Here is a 16,752-nt window from a genome sequence, read left to right as displayed (position 1 = left end):
CAGGATGAAGTTCCCTAGTAGATATACACAGATGTCTTGTGGAAATGGCTTTTCATTTTATTGTTTCACCAAGAAGGGCTGCCATCATGATCACTGTGGTCAGGTTTTGAAGGGCTGCCATCATGATGTCTGGTCAGGTGAAGGCTATGCAATTGGGAGTTTCTATTTAATAAAAAGAAAAAAAATTACAAATGGAAAATTAGAACAAGGGTGGTGACGGGGCTCTTTGAAGTGGGCACCATTAGCTATGTTAGCTTCAGGTGCTGTGGCCTGTTGCCACGAGGACCCATCCTCTTGCTCTGAAGTTGGAGGTACCAGTGGGTTCAGTGGGAATGTTAACTGAGTGTATCTCATGGGCTGGGCATTGTCCTATTTGTACTGTGTGTTCCTTATTTGAGACAGTGAGCTCACCTCACCTCAATAACCTCTTTAAAAAATTAGACTTTTATTTTGAGATATAATGTAGATTCCCATTTGGTTGTAATAGATTATATACAGAGGGCATATGGACCCTTTGCCCAGTTTTCCTTAATGGTTCCATTTTGCAATGCTGGGGTACAATTCATTACTGACTCACTAACAATTTGAGGTTGGTGTTATTGCCCTCATTTCTATTCACGATTAAACTGGGGCTTAGGGAAGCACACAGGCCTGCCCAGGTCACCCACATGGTTAGTGCAGAGTCGGGTGAACGTGGGCTTGGGATTTCCAGGCAGTACCATTATGATGGTCTGTGGCAGGGAGCAGCATTCACTTTGCTTGTTTATTCATTCATTCAACAAGCATTTATTGAGTAAACTCTGTGGGTCAGATGCTTTCTTAGGTTTATCTGATTCTTCAGCAGTACTGAGAATCAGGTAATTTTTATTTTTTTTAATCTGAGAAAATTAGCTCTGAGAGGTTATAAACCCCCAAAGGAAGTATAGCTCATAAAGGAGGGATAGTACATTTGTACAGTCACCTCTTCTTATGCAGGTGGTACCCTAGACATTTTACATTTGCAAACTTCCATAATCCAGATATATTCTTGTAAGGCAAGGATTTTTTTTTTAATTAAAGTATAGTCAAGTGTACAATGTTGTGTCAATTGCAAGGTGTTTTTTGAATTTTGAATTAAAAAATATTTTTTCAGGAGGGTAATTAGGTGTATTTATTTGTTTCTTTTTTTTAAATGAAGTACTGGGGTTTGAACCCAGGACCTCGTACATGCTAACCACGTGATGTACCACTGAACTGTACCCTCCTCCCCAAGGCAAGTTTTCTTATCCATTATTATGAAGCTTAGGAGTTCTAATAAATTGGATAGAAATCTAGATCTTTTGATCCTACTGTGGTCCTTTTCTTTATATTCTGCTGAAGGGGGTTGGGGAAAGCATTTCCTTTGTTCATTTCTTTATTCAGCATTTTTGAGCAGTGACTGCATCAGGGCCTTGCTAGGTGCTTGGAAATAGAAAATAAAGAATGACCCTTCTCTGCAGGGGCAGGAAGCCTAGACCAAATGCTGGGTAATGTGATCTGAGCTACAGTTGCCATGTGCAGACTCTGAGGACAAACTGTACCCCCGGATTTGCTTTGGCTTCCCTTGCCTTCTGGCTGGTACACACCTGGTCACCGAAACCCAGATGGGCCCGCAGCACACAGCATTGTATGTACCTCGATCTCTTCTGCCCTCTCGGCAGGGCCTGTAACATGAGCATCCCTGACTTCGTGCAGTGTGCTGAGGACAACCAGAATCTTCCCGTTGTGGTCCAACCCATGGGGATCATCTCAGAAGAGAATTTCTTTTGCATCTGTAAGCTACTCACCTTGGTGAGCCATATTAGCCCATGCAGCTCCCAGTGGACACTCTGTATCCACTACAGGCAACACTATGTGCCCAAGAATGGTTGGAGCATCTTCCAGACCCACCGCAAGGTCGTGGGCCTTTTCACCATTACCGACTGTCTCTCTGCCAAGGCCTTCGAGAAGCTCCACATGCAGAGGAGCTGTATGGCACTGCGCTTAATGACTCTGAGCTCTTTGTCTTTGTGCTGCATGGGGAGGTAGCCGAGCAGCCTCGCACCGACGTGTCCTTCAATCTACGAGGACTGCAGGGTGGTGGAGAAGAGGATCGAGGACTTCACTGTGTCACTCTTGATCTTGCTCAAGTCCAAGTGGCAGAATGGGGGCCCCAAGAAATCTGGGGAAAAGATCCACCTCCTCTGCATCCCGTTTGAGGAGGAGGACTTCATGGGAATGGACACAGACAGCAGGTAAGTTTACCTGGAATCCAGTCCACCCTGGCTGTGTGCCGGATTGCTTCCCTACATCCAGAAAGGGATCAGCAAGGAAGAGGGCTGTCTTGTAGCCAAGGGGGGAGGGAGGTGCAGCCCGCCTGTTTACAGACATTTCAAAGTGAATCCCCCTTTGTTTCAGAGAGATCCTTTTAGGGTTAGTGTGGACACTTAATCCCACTTTTCATCCAGGACCATGGTGGGACCCCTGGAGTTGCTGTCCAATAAAGTAGCCGCATCCACTGATGCTAGGAGCACTGGGGAGGAGGCTGGTCTGAGCTGAGATGTGCTGTAGGTCAAATGCACATCAGACACTGAGGCTTGTCTAGTAAAAGTATATAAACTATCTCGTTACTTCCTATATTGATTACATGTCAAAATGTTAGTATTTTACATACAGTATATTAAGTAAGATCTGTTCTTAAAATCAGTTTCTAGTATTTATTTTTTGTTTGTTGGTTTGTTTCTTTGTTTACAATTTTAAACTTGGCAACTGGGAAACTTTCTTTACATGGCTCTCATTTCATTTCTGTTGGTCAGCCTGTCCTGGGACAGTCTCATCCCTTTGCTTATAAATGAGATGCTGAATCCTGAGAGGCAGAACGAGGCACTGGTTGAGCTGGGTCTGGAGATGGTGTCTCCTGCCTCCCAGGCCCAGCACCTGTTCGGCTCAGGCCCTCTCTTCCTGCCCGACAGCCACCATGCCTAGTTAGGACATCAGAAAAAATGCCAGGGACTTCCAAATGAACTCCTTACGCACGGAAAGGCATATCACGGTGTATGCTACAGAGCAAGGAAATGTTCATTCTCACTTTGTCCCTGTGATACAGTCAACGGCCCCACTTTGCCTCGGAAGTACAGACGAGCTCTTCTGGGCTGCCTACCCCCGAACTTCTTCTCTGTTTCCGCGTGTATCTATCGTGCTCTCCCTCTGGCAGAAGAGGGTGAGATGTCTTTGCCGAGAGGTGGTCCCCCTTTGCTGGGGAGAGTGAGGGAAGCTGTGACCCCCGGCCTATGGCATCTGTCCTTGAGTCTGGAGAGCGCTCATGGTGGTCCCACAGGTGACAGTCGGAGGACCTGGCACATGCTGCTGGGCCCGCTGTGGAGGTGGTGCTCTGTGATTCTTGAACTTACCTAAGATCAGATCCTACTTTCTGGTTGTTGGTAAGTTGGAGGAGAAGATGCTAGAGAATTGATGAAAAGAATGTCCAGACCAGCCCTGTGAGTGAGAGGCACAGTGGACCCGAGTCCCACCTGCGAGAGCCCACCTAGCGGGTGTTGGATGAATTTTCTCTTCCTCCCAGACATACCTCTATGGCTTAAGGAAGGGGCAAGGCATGTCGTGTCCATGATCTGTACTTGTCCTCACAGGACCCTGTGATCTACATGCCCGCACTCCCCTTCTGCTTCTTGGAGATGAGCTGGCATGTTTAGGAGCCTGGGCACTGCTGAGGGCATAGCTGCCAGCACTGTGCTACACCGAGTCTGACTCCTTTCACCTCACCTGTCAACTCCTGCTGAGGCCCCGGCGTTAGTCAAGGTAGGTGCTTCGGTGCAATGCAAGCAGGGACCACCTTCTCCCCCCTGGACAGACTGGTGAGTGAGCAGTGGAAGCCTGGAGCCCTGCCTCAGCCCCCAGGGAGAAGCTGGATGTGTGCTTAGCCCATAGTGGTTGACACTGTCACCATTGTTTACCCAGAACCTCGTGTACCAGGCATGGCTCTCGGCATCAAAATACAGCAGCGCATTAAGCCTCCCTCCTGGTTGGTCTGTCTGTTTTGGTACAGTAAGCGCCCAGCCAGCATCTGAAGGTCAGTGAGATAACGCGGCCAGTGAGCTTGGGTCAAGCAAGTTCTCCTCCAGTCACATTTACTCCATTGTTGCTTTTACTATTCCACAGTCATTAATTTTTAAAACAATGCTTTGGTGCAGGAGCAGAGTCTATTTCTCTCCTGCTACTCTTGTTGGGAGTAAGTAAAACTGTCCAGACTGAAATGCGACCACAATTTGTAGCTCAAAAGCTGCCTAGACGCATGTAGGTGGAGTTTTTGTTTGGGGCGCTGACCACGTTGGGGTCCCCCGGCAGCGCCGCTCCCCTCAGGCCCCTGCCTTCCCTGGAGCAGGAGGTGATGTTGGGTCTCACCGTCCTCGCGTCCCTGGCCTCACATACTCACGTAAATTCTTGTACTTGCTGTCAAAATCATTTTTGTTCTTGTGTGTTTCTAAATTTCTCTTGTTCCTCTTTTCCTTCTTCTTTATTCCTTTTTCTCTTGTACTGCCCACTGAGCATGTTGTTGCGTCTAAAAATGTGGGATGTGCACACCCTGCATTGGAAATAGCCAGATTGCCCTCAGTACTGTCTCCATCGCTTTAAAAAGCAAAAACTTAACAGTTGTCTTTATCCATGTATTATCCTAGTCATTTTTTATTTTCTAATTTTTTGGAATATTTGCTTTGTTAGCACATTACCCACTGGTGTTTGATACCTGTTAAAATCCTTGCTTTGAGGAACCTGTTTGGTCCTCCTTTTATTTGGTGACAAATGCGCCCTTATTAAATTTGTTTGATTGTTTTGAAGAAGTGAGATGCGAATTGATTTAGGCGGCTGCTGAGGGATTCTTTTCATGGAGTATTTAAACTTGTAAAGTCAAATCTGCAGCATCTTGCTCGATTCCTGCTTTTACACAAACATGCTCGGCACGCGGTTCCTGGCTGTCACTGTGTGTGACGTCCGTGACGGCCCTTCCTGGTTGGCGGTGACTCGTGAGGAAGTGGCCGGCTCGGGGGTGAGCAGCTGCAGGGGACGATGTTGGAGAAAGCAGTCACCGTTTGGTTCATTAATTTTTTTTTTTTTTTGCATTCAGCTTCCCCGTGCCATTTACTTTACTTTTCCTTCATAAAGGGGCAGAATTGGGTCTAAAATCCATGCCACTCTTTTGTTCCCTTTACGAGGCTGGTTTTTCTGAGTATCAGGACAACATGGCCTTCTCCTAACTAGCTGGCTCACCTGGATCTGGTGGACACAGGGACCGCTAAAGGGGACCGTAGCTTCCTCTCTGCTCCAGCCAGTGGGCATTCAGAGCTGGGTCTGTAGTTTGCCTTAGCAGCAGTGCAGGCCTCCCTGCCCCGGCCTTTACTTTTAACCCATGTTGGCATTAAGTAGCTGACTCTGAGTCTGTTGCAGCTGACGTCCACCACTGACGGCCGTGTCGTTAGTTTGCGGTAGTGAGTCTCCAACACCCCAGTCAGCCGTGAAGGAAAATGCTTTGGCCGATCTAGGACCTTGGATTCTCACCCCTACCATGGTTCATCTCACCTGGGGGAAGGGTTTGGCCACCACCAACATGCTGTCCATGAGGCCTTGTTTCTCCTTTCATGCTCTGGTCCAAATGTGGGCAGTTCATTTTTCAGTGAACTTGCTTGAGACAGGCCAGAATATCTGAATGAGTCCATCACTTTCTGGGAGGGGAACAGAACAGAAGTAAGTGTCGCCAGTAGATGGAGTCTAGGCTGTCCGGGTTGGCAAATGCAGGCTGGGACCTGTGATGCCCGGGCTGTGCCCTGGACACAGGCCTTTCCCGTGGCTCCCGAGAGACCAGGGGTCGGAGCGAGAACAGCCTTGCCTGGGTTGCCCCATCCTCATCTAACTGGCAGGAGTGTCAGCTAATTAGGAGCTCCCCCAGACCTCGGGCCCTTCAAAGCTCAGGCCACGGGGGAACCTTGAGTCCCTTCTCCTGGGCCTCCTTTGTGAGAATCACAGTGCCTTCTGAGGTGACCCATGCCAGGAGATGCCTCCCTCTCCAGGGAGCACCCTATGGAGGACTGTGACTCACTGCAACAAGCTGTGAGCTTGTGGGGTTCCGACCATGGTCCCTGCAGAACCAGACCTGAGATGGGCTTAGCAAGGGAAAAAATAGGACTGATTCCAGGGCAGGGCTTGGGGGAGGGAACAGTGGAAATTGAATGTGACCTCAAACACCTAAGTGGGTGCTGGGGCTGTTACTAAAATGGGGAGTCTGGGAGGTCCTGCCAGGAATCGAATTCCAGAGTAAATGGTGGACATTTAGCATTTTTAAGATGCCATTTGTCATCCAAGTTAGGACTTCAAACAGGCACTAATGTCTATGAGACTAGGGCTCAGGTGATGGAGCCAGAGTAGAGATAAACGTTGGGAGTCGTTATTCTTAGCTGGTGTTCACAGCCTTGTATGTGAATTAGATCATCTCGAGAGCTGCAGACTGGCTGAGGGGGGCAGGGCTGTGCCTGTGTTGGAGGAAAGCCCAGACCATGCAGCTTTGATGTATCAGTCAGCGGCGTTTGAGATTTTCAGTCTAATGCCATTTATCTTTTAGGGGCCAGGTGGTGGGCAGGGCCAGCCAGGAAGAAATCTGAAGGGAGTGTCGTGGCCACGTGTGTGTCTTGGGAAGATGCAGAGTCTGCAGGGTCCGGGAGGGTAGACTCCTCAGAAGCTGGAGTTGTAGTGGGGAGTGTGGTGAAAGTGGTCATATTCACCTGTGAGGGAGAGGGGAGTCCTTGGGAGTCCCCACCCTACCTGACTCGCTTTCCCGTGAACAGAAGGCAATCATACAGAGTTTCTGAGGTGAGAAGGGATGGGCGCTGGGAGGGAAGCCAACCTGGAGAATGGTGCTTGGAAATTTCTGGAATAGTCTCCCTGAAAAATAGAATTATAAATACCCAGACTCTTAAGAACATTGATAGTGAGTGGGGAGGAGGCTGTTGTTTTTCTGGCCTCCTAAGGGTAAGGCATGTATCCGGAGATACACAGAAGATACGGGCAGTCTGTTCCGGGGGCTTGAACTTTACTGGGGAAACAGAGCAAGTTTAAAGGGGGAGAAGGGCAGCGGAGGGATACTAGCCAGGTCCCGTATCAGGTATCAGTCGGCCGCCCTACTTGCGTGTTGCATTCACATCCATGCCTCCCAGGTGGGCGGTGGTAGCCCCCTTTTGCAGGTTGGGAAGCTTTCTAAGAGGGGTTAAGGAATTGGTCCGTTTAGTGGATAGTAAATGCTGTAGCAAAATTCAAGCAGGGCCTTGTCAGGCTTCAAGGGCATGTTCCCTCTACTAATTCCAGTACCTCCCTGTTATACCTGGAATGGTGAATTGGGTCACTTTTGGAGCCTTTCAGAAAAAGTACGATTTAAGTGCCTCAGGACTGTTTCACAAAGCTCAGTGTTCTTTCATGCTTCTGAAGCACCACAGTGATTTTCGCCCCACAGATGTAAGGTCTTACTCCTTTAACGATGACGTGGTTGCAAATGACGTACAGGTGCAAAACCAGACTTAGCAGCTTCTGAAGGGAAACTCTCCAGTTCTCCCTTGATCCGCTTTCTTCCTCGGGATGTAGCTGTGCTGCAGTGTAAGCCTGAGCTTTACTTATGGAGTGAGGGTTTAATATCCAATGTTAGCAAAAAACGGTCAGATGAAGAAAATCGACGTTGACAATTTATTTATGGGTTTCATTAGTCAAGATATACTATTATTTAATAGCCCATATAGCAAATGAAATTGAGTACAGAACATTGCATTTCTTACTTTCTATTTAGAATTCTCTTACAGAATAAGGTTGCCTGCTTTGTAACATCAGCTCCACCACCACGGCACCTATCAGTGTGTTGGTGTGATTGCATTTACACAGTGAATATAATCTGGGCTTCCTCAGCCCCAAAAACTCCAGTGCAGAATCACGGGCTGTAGCCATCTGTTAGTCACGCAAATACTTCTAAAATTATATGACGCCAGAAAAGAAAGAAGAGAGAGAGAGAGAGATTGCCTTTATCAAAGTTCCTTTCAGTTCTAACTGCAAACTGTTGTTGAGCAGCTCTTGTTTCCTTTGGATATGAATATATACATTTCTTTGCATGTAATCTGGATTTTGGACTAGAACACCAAGCTCTTGCTGTCCACAAGCCACAAAAATAGTAGCCAAATTGCACACTTGTGAAATAGTTTATACTTTTTTTCTGAGAAAGCATCCTTGAATTTGGGACTTGGGCTGTGATTTTTGCTTTTTGCTTCCCCCACCCCTCTTGTAATCTCTCACTCCTTCCCACGTGTCCCCCAAGAGGTTGTGGTCTCAACGGAGCAGGCAAACACCCAGTTGGTCACCATGCAGTGCTGCTATAAATGGAGCCCAGCCAAGACCTAAAGGACATTATCAAAGAGGATTTCCTGGAAGAAATGGGCTCTACTTTCAGTTGTGAGGGCAGAGTAAGAGTCAACCAGGAGAAGGAGTCAAGAATGTGGCTCAGGTGGCAGGTGCAGCCCGGGCAGAGGCCTGGAGACTTTTGGCGTGGGGACCCGGGGAGAGTGCCCTGTGTGGTCCAGGTTGGAGGGTGCCCCTGCTGGGGAGGACACTGGAGAGAGTCCGGAGTGGAAGGCTTTGGAAGACGTTGGTTTTTACTAGAACTGATACAGTAGGCAGTGAAGGGTGTCATCAGAAATTGACCATCAGGAAAAGTACTTTTGCTTATGCTTCTGATATTCTACAGACAGAAGGGTCGGGACGAGCGAGAGCAGGTATGTCTGTCCCTTTGAGACCCATCCCATCATTCATTTATTCATAACACGCGCACTTCTGAGTGTCAAGGGGAGAAAAGCTTCAGCCACATTATAAGCAAAATGTATTTGGTTCTTGTGACCTTAGCATTGTCAGAAGTTGAATTAGCCTAGAATGTTCTAGGAACAGAGGAACAAATTGGGGAGGTTGGAGGGAGGGAAGGCTTCCTTGGGAAACAGTCAAAATGAGCCTGGAGGCAAGTGAGAAGTAGGAGCATGTCAGGGGCCCCTGAGGTCACTGGGGTCCTGTGTACTGAGACGAGGCTGGGCAAGCAGTGTCTGGGGTGGGGCTAGAATTCCACCAGGGAGCTTCTGAAGGGTTTGAAGTGGGGTTGATGAAATAAAATTTGTGATTTGGGGAGGTTTCCGTGGCTCTGTGTGTGTGTGTGTGTGTGTGTGTGTGTGTGTGTGTGTGTAGTGGGGAAGAGGGGGAGGGTGCCACCAACTGGAGGGGTCATTAGAAGACCATTCACAGGCTGGGAGTGGGGCATCGGGGCTGCTTGGGGACGGCAGGGGCAGTGTCGATGACGGATTTTCTTATGGGGTTGCTTGTTAGCGGGGCCAACCTAGAGGCGACTTTTGGCTGGAAGAAAACAGATGGAGGCCGCCAGGTGGACTTTCCTCTTCTCTCCTTCCCTGCTTTGTGTGATGATCTTAGCTCAGCTAACTTTGGAAAAGAAAAGCTAAGTTCCAGGGTAGCCCAGGAATTTGTTGAGCTCGTTCGAGTTAGATCTCATAGGATTTAGGCTTGTTTTGAGATCTGCATGTTCACTTAACTAGAAACGTCCCATCATTTCGACTTCCATAGGGGTTTTTATTCTTCAAAATGATTGTTTTATTGGTGAGAGGAAATTTAATATCACTGTTGACTTTCTCAAGAAAAATCGTATCTTTTAAGAACTTTAATATTCAAAAGAATAGGAATATATAAAAATGTTAGAGTAATTCTTTGGTGTAGTTTCTTTGCTTTCTGAGCTAATGTGGAGTTAGAGCCTTTGCATTACTTAATAGCACATCATTGTCAGTATTTAAAGAGCTATTAGTGAGCGCCCCAGGCCCCACCTCTCAAAACATCATTAAAGTTTGCTCTGAAATAGTGGGATCATAAAGGTTTTGTTTGCAGGAATCAGAAGGTTGGTTTATAATACGCAGTATAGCACCATTTATAAAATAATAATAGGTTCAAAATTAAGAAAGTGGAGGATAATTGATTTTTTAAAGCTGAAACATAAACTTTCTTGTGCTAATGTTGCAACTGGAAATTTTGAAAAGAAAAATCCTACTGTAATATCATCTACGTGGAATACATATATGACTTTCACGTTTGAAAAGTAACTGCGCAGTGGTTTTTGAAGTCAGGAGCATTCCAGCTCAGTTACTGGTAGTGGTGGTTGCTGCTTTTCAATGGAAGAGCCTAAATTTGCCTTCTTAGCTTTTTTTTTTTTGTAGTGAGTGGGTTGATTAGTGATTTGCCAGCATGATTTTGGGGCAATTTGAGGGCAGATGTCGTGTACCAACAGTGAGATATTTCATTGCATTTTATCTTCTGGACATCACCAGGGCACACGTGGGGTTTGTGTCTGCAGGCTGGGATGCTGCATGATTCCCTGATCAATCACCATTATGTCTTGGAGCTGCTCCGGTCAGTGAATGATTTTCTGTGGCTTGGAGGTAAGGTGGTCTGATGCAGATGATCAGATTTGCAGTTAAAGTGCTATTACTTGAAATATGAGTAACCTAGAAACATGGCTCTAACAGTACAGGATGAGGGGGGAGAACTGGCTGAGCTGCTTACAGTGGGGCGTCTTCTCAGGTGACTCCTTCACCGTGATTCCTGCCAATATCCGCCCCAGCCCTGCACGGTTGTCTTGCTGAAGCAAGCATGCCCTTTGCTCAGAAACGCACTGAATTTCCCTGTGCTTCTGGTTGTTGGCTTTTTTTGAAAGCACATCTTGCCCTTTGCTTAAATGCCATCCATGCTAGTCACCCCTTACTCTCATTCTTCTGGACTTCGTCCATACATAGCTGCTGAATGGATGAACAGAATGTAGTATCTCCATATAGTGGAACATTATTCAGACGTAAGATTGAATAAAAAAGAAATAAAAATAAAGAGGAAAATGAAAAAGGCCACCTGTTCTGGGAAGTCCACCCTGACACTTCAACCCGCCCTTTTCCCTTTGAAATCCAATCCCTTTTGCTCCACTCTACTCTTTTTGATAGTACTTACCACCTTCTAATAAACTTTAACGTTTAAAAAAAAAAGAGAGAGATGCTGATACCACATCAACATGGACAAGCCTTGATAACAGCATGTTAAGTGAAAGGAACCAGACACAAACGGCCAAATATTGTTGAATTCAGTGATCTGAAATGCCCAGAAAAGGCACATGCACAGGCAGAGAGCACGTGATGGTTGCAAGGGGCTGTGAGGAGGGGGATTAAGGAGTGACTGCTAGTGACAGGGGGATTCTTTTGAGGGTGATGAAGTGTTCTGGAAATAGATGGTGGTGAGGGCTGCACAACCGTGAGGGTGCAGAAGACTGCTGAGAGCTGTCACTTGGAGGTCCTGTGGTTGGGGCGGCCTTATTTTGTTCTCACCCTGCAATGTGAAGAGTCATCTTGTGTTGAGGCCGTTCTACTCGTGTGAGTGGTGAGACTCAGAGACTTTACAGAGTCATGTTTCTTATTTTCCCCTTGCTAAGTGTAGGCAAAATAGGTTTAAGCCTGAGAAAGTGCTCCATCTGCAGAAATGTCTTTCAGTATTGACTGGTGTAAAAATCTTGAGAAGTTTTTAATCGTTGAGGACAGTCTGTTGGGGGGAAATAGCACGTGAAGCGTGGATGAGACCCGGAAGAGCAGCGCTTCCCTCCCAGACACGGGTGGGGACTTCACCCCCGTTCAGGCAGTGAAGGGCCCAGACCCGTGAGCGGAGTTGACAATCGTGAATATTTACGTGTATCCGCTGCTTCATCTTGGATTTTAATTTCAAGCTGAGTCAGTTTGTGGCGGCAGCCTCATCCTACATCAGGAATCTATAGTATCTGCTCTCTGAGGTGCAGACCTGGCCAACTTGATTATTTAACAGTCTCCCTTGAATTGGTATCTCACATTCCTTTATCAAAAGCAAAACAGCAGAAATACAGACATCCTTTAATGCCAATGTGACCTGGAACGGATTTAGTCTCTGTGCCTCAGTGGCCTTATCTGCGGGTGGGGAAGATGATAACAGTGCTTCCCTCAGAGGGGCTGGTGAGGGGAGAGTGAGAAACGCAAATGGAGGACTTACACGCAATGCTCATGAATGACCGAATTTAGTGCTGTCAGCTTGGTGAGGCCTCAGGGGCAGAGATGTCAGAACAGAGCAGTCCTAGCTGGAGCTCGATTCGTGTTGGCAGCTGTTATGATCAGTATCACCACTGTGGGTTATCAGGTAGCTTTAAGAATTGGTAATATGAATTCATGAATAATGTTAGAAGACTAGACATCTCAGATCCAGTTTACATAGTTCTCAAGATTTCCTCTGAGAAATGGAACGATTCTTTCCCACCTTAAATCTGAGATGAGTCTCTAAAAAAATTCTGTATCCTCCATCTTTTTGCTTTCATTCTCCATTTCTTAAAAAAGAAAGTTTTTAAATGGAGTTAATGGGAACTGAACTGAGGGCCTCATGCATGCTAAGCCCATACTCTCCCAAATGAGGTATAATCTCCCCCCTGATTTTTTTAAAATTTTCTTTCTTAGTATTCAGAGGTTAGAGGTCTCTAATTCTTTTTCTGGAGACTTGTCCAAGAACCTGTGAATATAAAATTAATGGACAAAACTTGGTTTATTAAAAAAAATCCATATAATATTCTGCAAACCACCCAAAAGGAAATGCTGATTGACTTAAAATGTTTCTCCTTTAAGGTGATTTCTCCTTTGTGTTCTAGCTTAATTTATTAACAGCCATCCTCATCATCATAATGACCAAACTCGCTGTGAGTGGACACCTACCTAAGGCTAAAATGCTTTCCTCTTGTTTTACTTCATAGCAGGTGTTTGAGGGTAGGTATCAGTGTCTCCTTTTTTGCAGCTGAGGGATTGAGAGATGGGCCAGCTTGTCCCAAATCACACGCAGCTGGCGGTGGCTAGCTCGGTGCTGGAATCCAGGCTGCACAGGATGCATTCTCAATTTCTCCTCTTATCAGCCTCCCGTTGAGTGGTTACCCGAACCCCTGTGAGTCCATAAATGATCGATTTTAGCAATCTCAGCCTGATGAGGCCTTCAAAGGAGAGACATCAGTGAGAATGTGAGATAGAGAGGCATAAAATAAAATTGTACATTTCACAAATGTTTTATTCTCAGGTAATGACTTAAAAAGGTAATTTTTTTTTATTTTAGTGCTTTGTAAGCACTAGAAACAAAACCTTTAAAATAATTATATTGCAAAAGAGAAGTGGGCTTTGAAAGTCCAACCACTGCTAATGATGTTACTTATTATTCTCTAGTGGCCCTTATTGACAGAAATACTTACAAAGACTGAATTGGTTTTATGTAGTATCAATATGGAAGAAAAGATTGTCAGTGAGTACTTTAAGTAAAATCTTTACTCTTTTGTTTCCTGATGATGAATATGTAAGTTGTTTTCATGGCTTAAGAACATTTCCTGGTTTGTGAAATTTGAGTAATATCGTTTACCTTGTCTGACTGTGAGAGTTAGATGCCTTGTATACAAAGAACCCAAGAGGTGCTTAATAAAAATGTGCTGTCACAATGACAGATATTTTAGAATGATCAACTCTGAATACTAAAGAGTGTCGCTTATTTCTGATGCATATTCAATATGTATATATATGATATATTTGAATATGGTATAAAGTAACAAGGATTTATTTTTTTTAGTGCAGTATTAAGTTTTAATGAAATCTGTATCATTCTAGTGAGACAGGGACTAGGTAAATTGCATTAAACAGACAACATTGAAGAATAGTTACACAGAATATGTGTTGTTACAACTCAGAATTCATGTTGCTGTGTAGCCATCCACTCAGACATTTATATTCATGAGATTCTGACCAGATCCATTAAGTTTAGTAAAATCCACATTGAACATTTTCAGGGAATAAGCTTCTCTCTTTTGTGATTAAAGAAAATTTTGATTTTTTTCCTGCATTCTTAACAGATTTAAAACATCAAAACATTGATTTGATATGTCACTTTTTTAATAGAGAGAATAAAGCTCATGCTGTTTTATTATGTAAATAAATGTTTTTGTATTTCAACAAACTTGTATAATTTCCTGGCTCTTTGAGAAGTATTTTGCAAGATACTTAGATTACCTACTGTTGGAAAAATACAGATGTGACTTTTATGAATATAAGCCTAGTACAGGTCTGTTGGTTTTTGCTACAGTGCAAGACATGAGGCCTAGGAGAGCTTTGCTGCCGATTGCCAGGAGGACAGATCCCAGGTCTGAGTTTCCCCTCCTGTAAAATGAAGTGGCTGGACTGGATTCTTTCCTCTTCTAAGATGAGTTTCCATGAGCCTATCTCTTCTGTTTATATTCAGGAGTATTAGCAATATCAGATTAAATACTGAATACCCCTCCCTTCCCCCGAAGCAAAGTACAGTATGTGCTAAGTAAGCTTTTAGTTATCTGATTCTTGTTTCTGATCCTGCAGGCAATTTTTGTGTTGCACCTTTCCCGGCAACCTGGAAGGTCTTTTTAGCCATAGGTGGCGCTGTTGCACCTTCTTACAGTCTTAATATTCCTGTTTGAAAAGAAGGTTTAAACAACGTTATTTTATTTTGATTTCTTTGCTTAATGCTTCAGAATAGCCCAATGTCCATTATGTCTGTCTAACTGGAAAAATTATTCTGCTTATATCTTAGTTTTATTCTGTCATCTCGCTGTGAACATTTCAGACTTACTCTGTAAACAATGGCAAAATCGGACTTTTCTTCCAGTGTTAGAAACCAATGAGTCGGGATTTTATAAAACAGCTAGAAGCGGCCTCTGGAACACCTTAAAGCTGAGAAGTGTATTGAGTTCCCTGAGTATTGACCCCGCCACTGTGTGATAATTGGTGGTAGGAGATTTGGTACATATACGAAAGGGTGTAGTGTTTTGACTTGGGTTTGCGTGCACACGCTTCCACTGAGCCACGTGAGCCTGAGTCAGTTCATTCTGAGTTTTTCCCTTGTCTGTGAGATGGGGACACTCGTATCTGCTTTACAGAATTGTGAGAACTAGAAATTATGTAAACTGTTAACACAGTGGGTATGTCAAGAGGGATCATAAACTTTAGCTGATGTTTTGTGTGAAGACATCATTTGAGAGTCTTTGGCAATTACTAAGAAACAGGAAAATAAGAGAAGCTGGTTTTATGATCAAAGATATTTGAGAAAGTTCCATATTTCCTATACCAATAATTAAGCATCAGCAGAGTCAGAACTGTTACACAGCCTCCCTGAACCAATGTTAAGCCACAAAATTATTTGTTACTTCATATAGTTTGGGGCTGAAGGGGACCCAATAATTATACACATGTTGTCTCCAGCAGCCAACTGAGAGATGACAAAGAAGAACAGGCAGGCGATAAATGTCTCCTATATTACTGATGAAGCCACGTTCTCCATGAAATTCAGGGCTGTGGGAGAGAGGATGTCATGACACTATGTCCCAGAATTAAAGACTCACGCAGTCCCAGGTAACTCTGGGCCACAGCGAGCCTTCCCTTCAGAGGATCTGTCCCATAATGCACAGGACTGTCTTTCCATGGAGCTGAGCATCCCGGGTGCTTCCTAAGGGTGGCCAACACTCGAGGGAAAGGAAAGGTTTCATATGCCCTGCTTGTATCCCCGGACTCACACCTAAATCTGTTAGTGTGAGGAGGGCTAGCTGTGGGCCAGGGACCAGGGGTGTGAAGGGAGAAGCACTCTCCGTGGCCCAGAGGAGTGGGGAGGAGGCATCCCCTCCCTCGGTTTAAACAGGTGGTGGGATGGAACAGAAGGGTGCTCCCCAAGAGTTTGTAAAAGGAGAAATAAGGATTTTCTTTGGGACTTAGCCAGGAGTCTAGCCAGAAGACACATAAGATGATTAGAATGGAGACTTGTAAATCACTTTAATATTAAATTGACATTTGTTGAACACCAAAAATGTGCTACATTCTTCTCTGAGAGTTTTACAGAAATGAAACCTTCAGTCTTCTCAACAAGCGAGTAAGGAAGGTTTGATTGTTATCCCAGGTTTACAGAGTGGAAATTGAGGCACACAGACGGTAAGTAAGTTGGCCAAGGTCACAGAGCTTGTAAGTGGCAGAGCTGGTATTAAAACCCTGGCTGTCTGGTTTTGAGGCTCCCAGAGATGGGCTTTGGGTGTTTAGAGTTATCTTCATCCCTGAATCTTTGTACCTCTGTGCATCAGTTAGCCCAGAAAGGACAGGGAAATGAGAGTTACACAGGTGGTCATAGTCGTGTCTCTGCCACTGTCCACAGAGAGTGCACCGTGATTGGCGTTAATTGTTTTCCAGGCAGTAAATCTGTTCGTATAACAGAAATTTAGTCCATTGAGTTAATCTAGAAAACCTTCCTGCTCTGCTGCTGTCCATGCCTGCCATGTGACTGCCTGCCCGTGATTGGGCCGTGGAGAAAATGTGCTCATGGTTGATCTCTTATATTTCAGTCTGGTTCATAGTTTCACATCTTCTGTTACATTAATAATTTAAATTTCTGGTTTTCTTGCCTCAGTTTCTCAAGAGTTAGGTTAATGTGAAACCAGTCCATGGGAGCCCAGGGGTGCTGACGGTATAATTTCTGAGCACTTTGTTGCACTTCTACCCGTGCAGACCTGGCTGGAGGATGTCCGCCTTCCTCACTGATTTCCCCCAACAGCAGGGTCCTCTCCCACCCCCAGATGTG

The 16,752-nt window shown here is 45.2% G+C and overlaps 1 protein-coding gene across 1 annotated transcript in view; it reads left to right on the top strand.

Annotated features, from left to right (window-relative positions):
• The window catches only part of LOC140689410 (trafficking protein particle complex subunit 9-like), a 90,887-nt gene extending 77,500 nt beyond the window's left edge, over window positions 1-13,387 (top strand). The window contains exon 5 of the mRNA XM_072950125.1: window positions 13,341-13,387. Within this exon, the coding sequence (XP_072806226.1) occupies window positions 13,341-13,353 (13 nt within the window). The 3' untranslated portion in view covers window positions 13,354-13,387. The remainder of the gene's footprint in view (window positions 1-13,340) is intronic.
• The last annotated feature ends 3,365 nt before the right edge of the window (window positions 13,388-16,752 follow it).

Source organism: Vicugna pacos, chromosome 26, assembly GCF_048564905.1.
Source record: "Vicugna pacos chromosome 26, VicPac4, whole genome shotgun sequence".
Taxonomy (NCBI): Eukaryota; Metazoa; Chordata; class Mammalia; order Artiodactyla; family Camelidae; genus Vicugna; species Vicugna pacos.
This window is presented reverse-complemented; position numbering and strand designations above follow the sequence as displayed.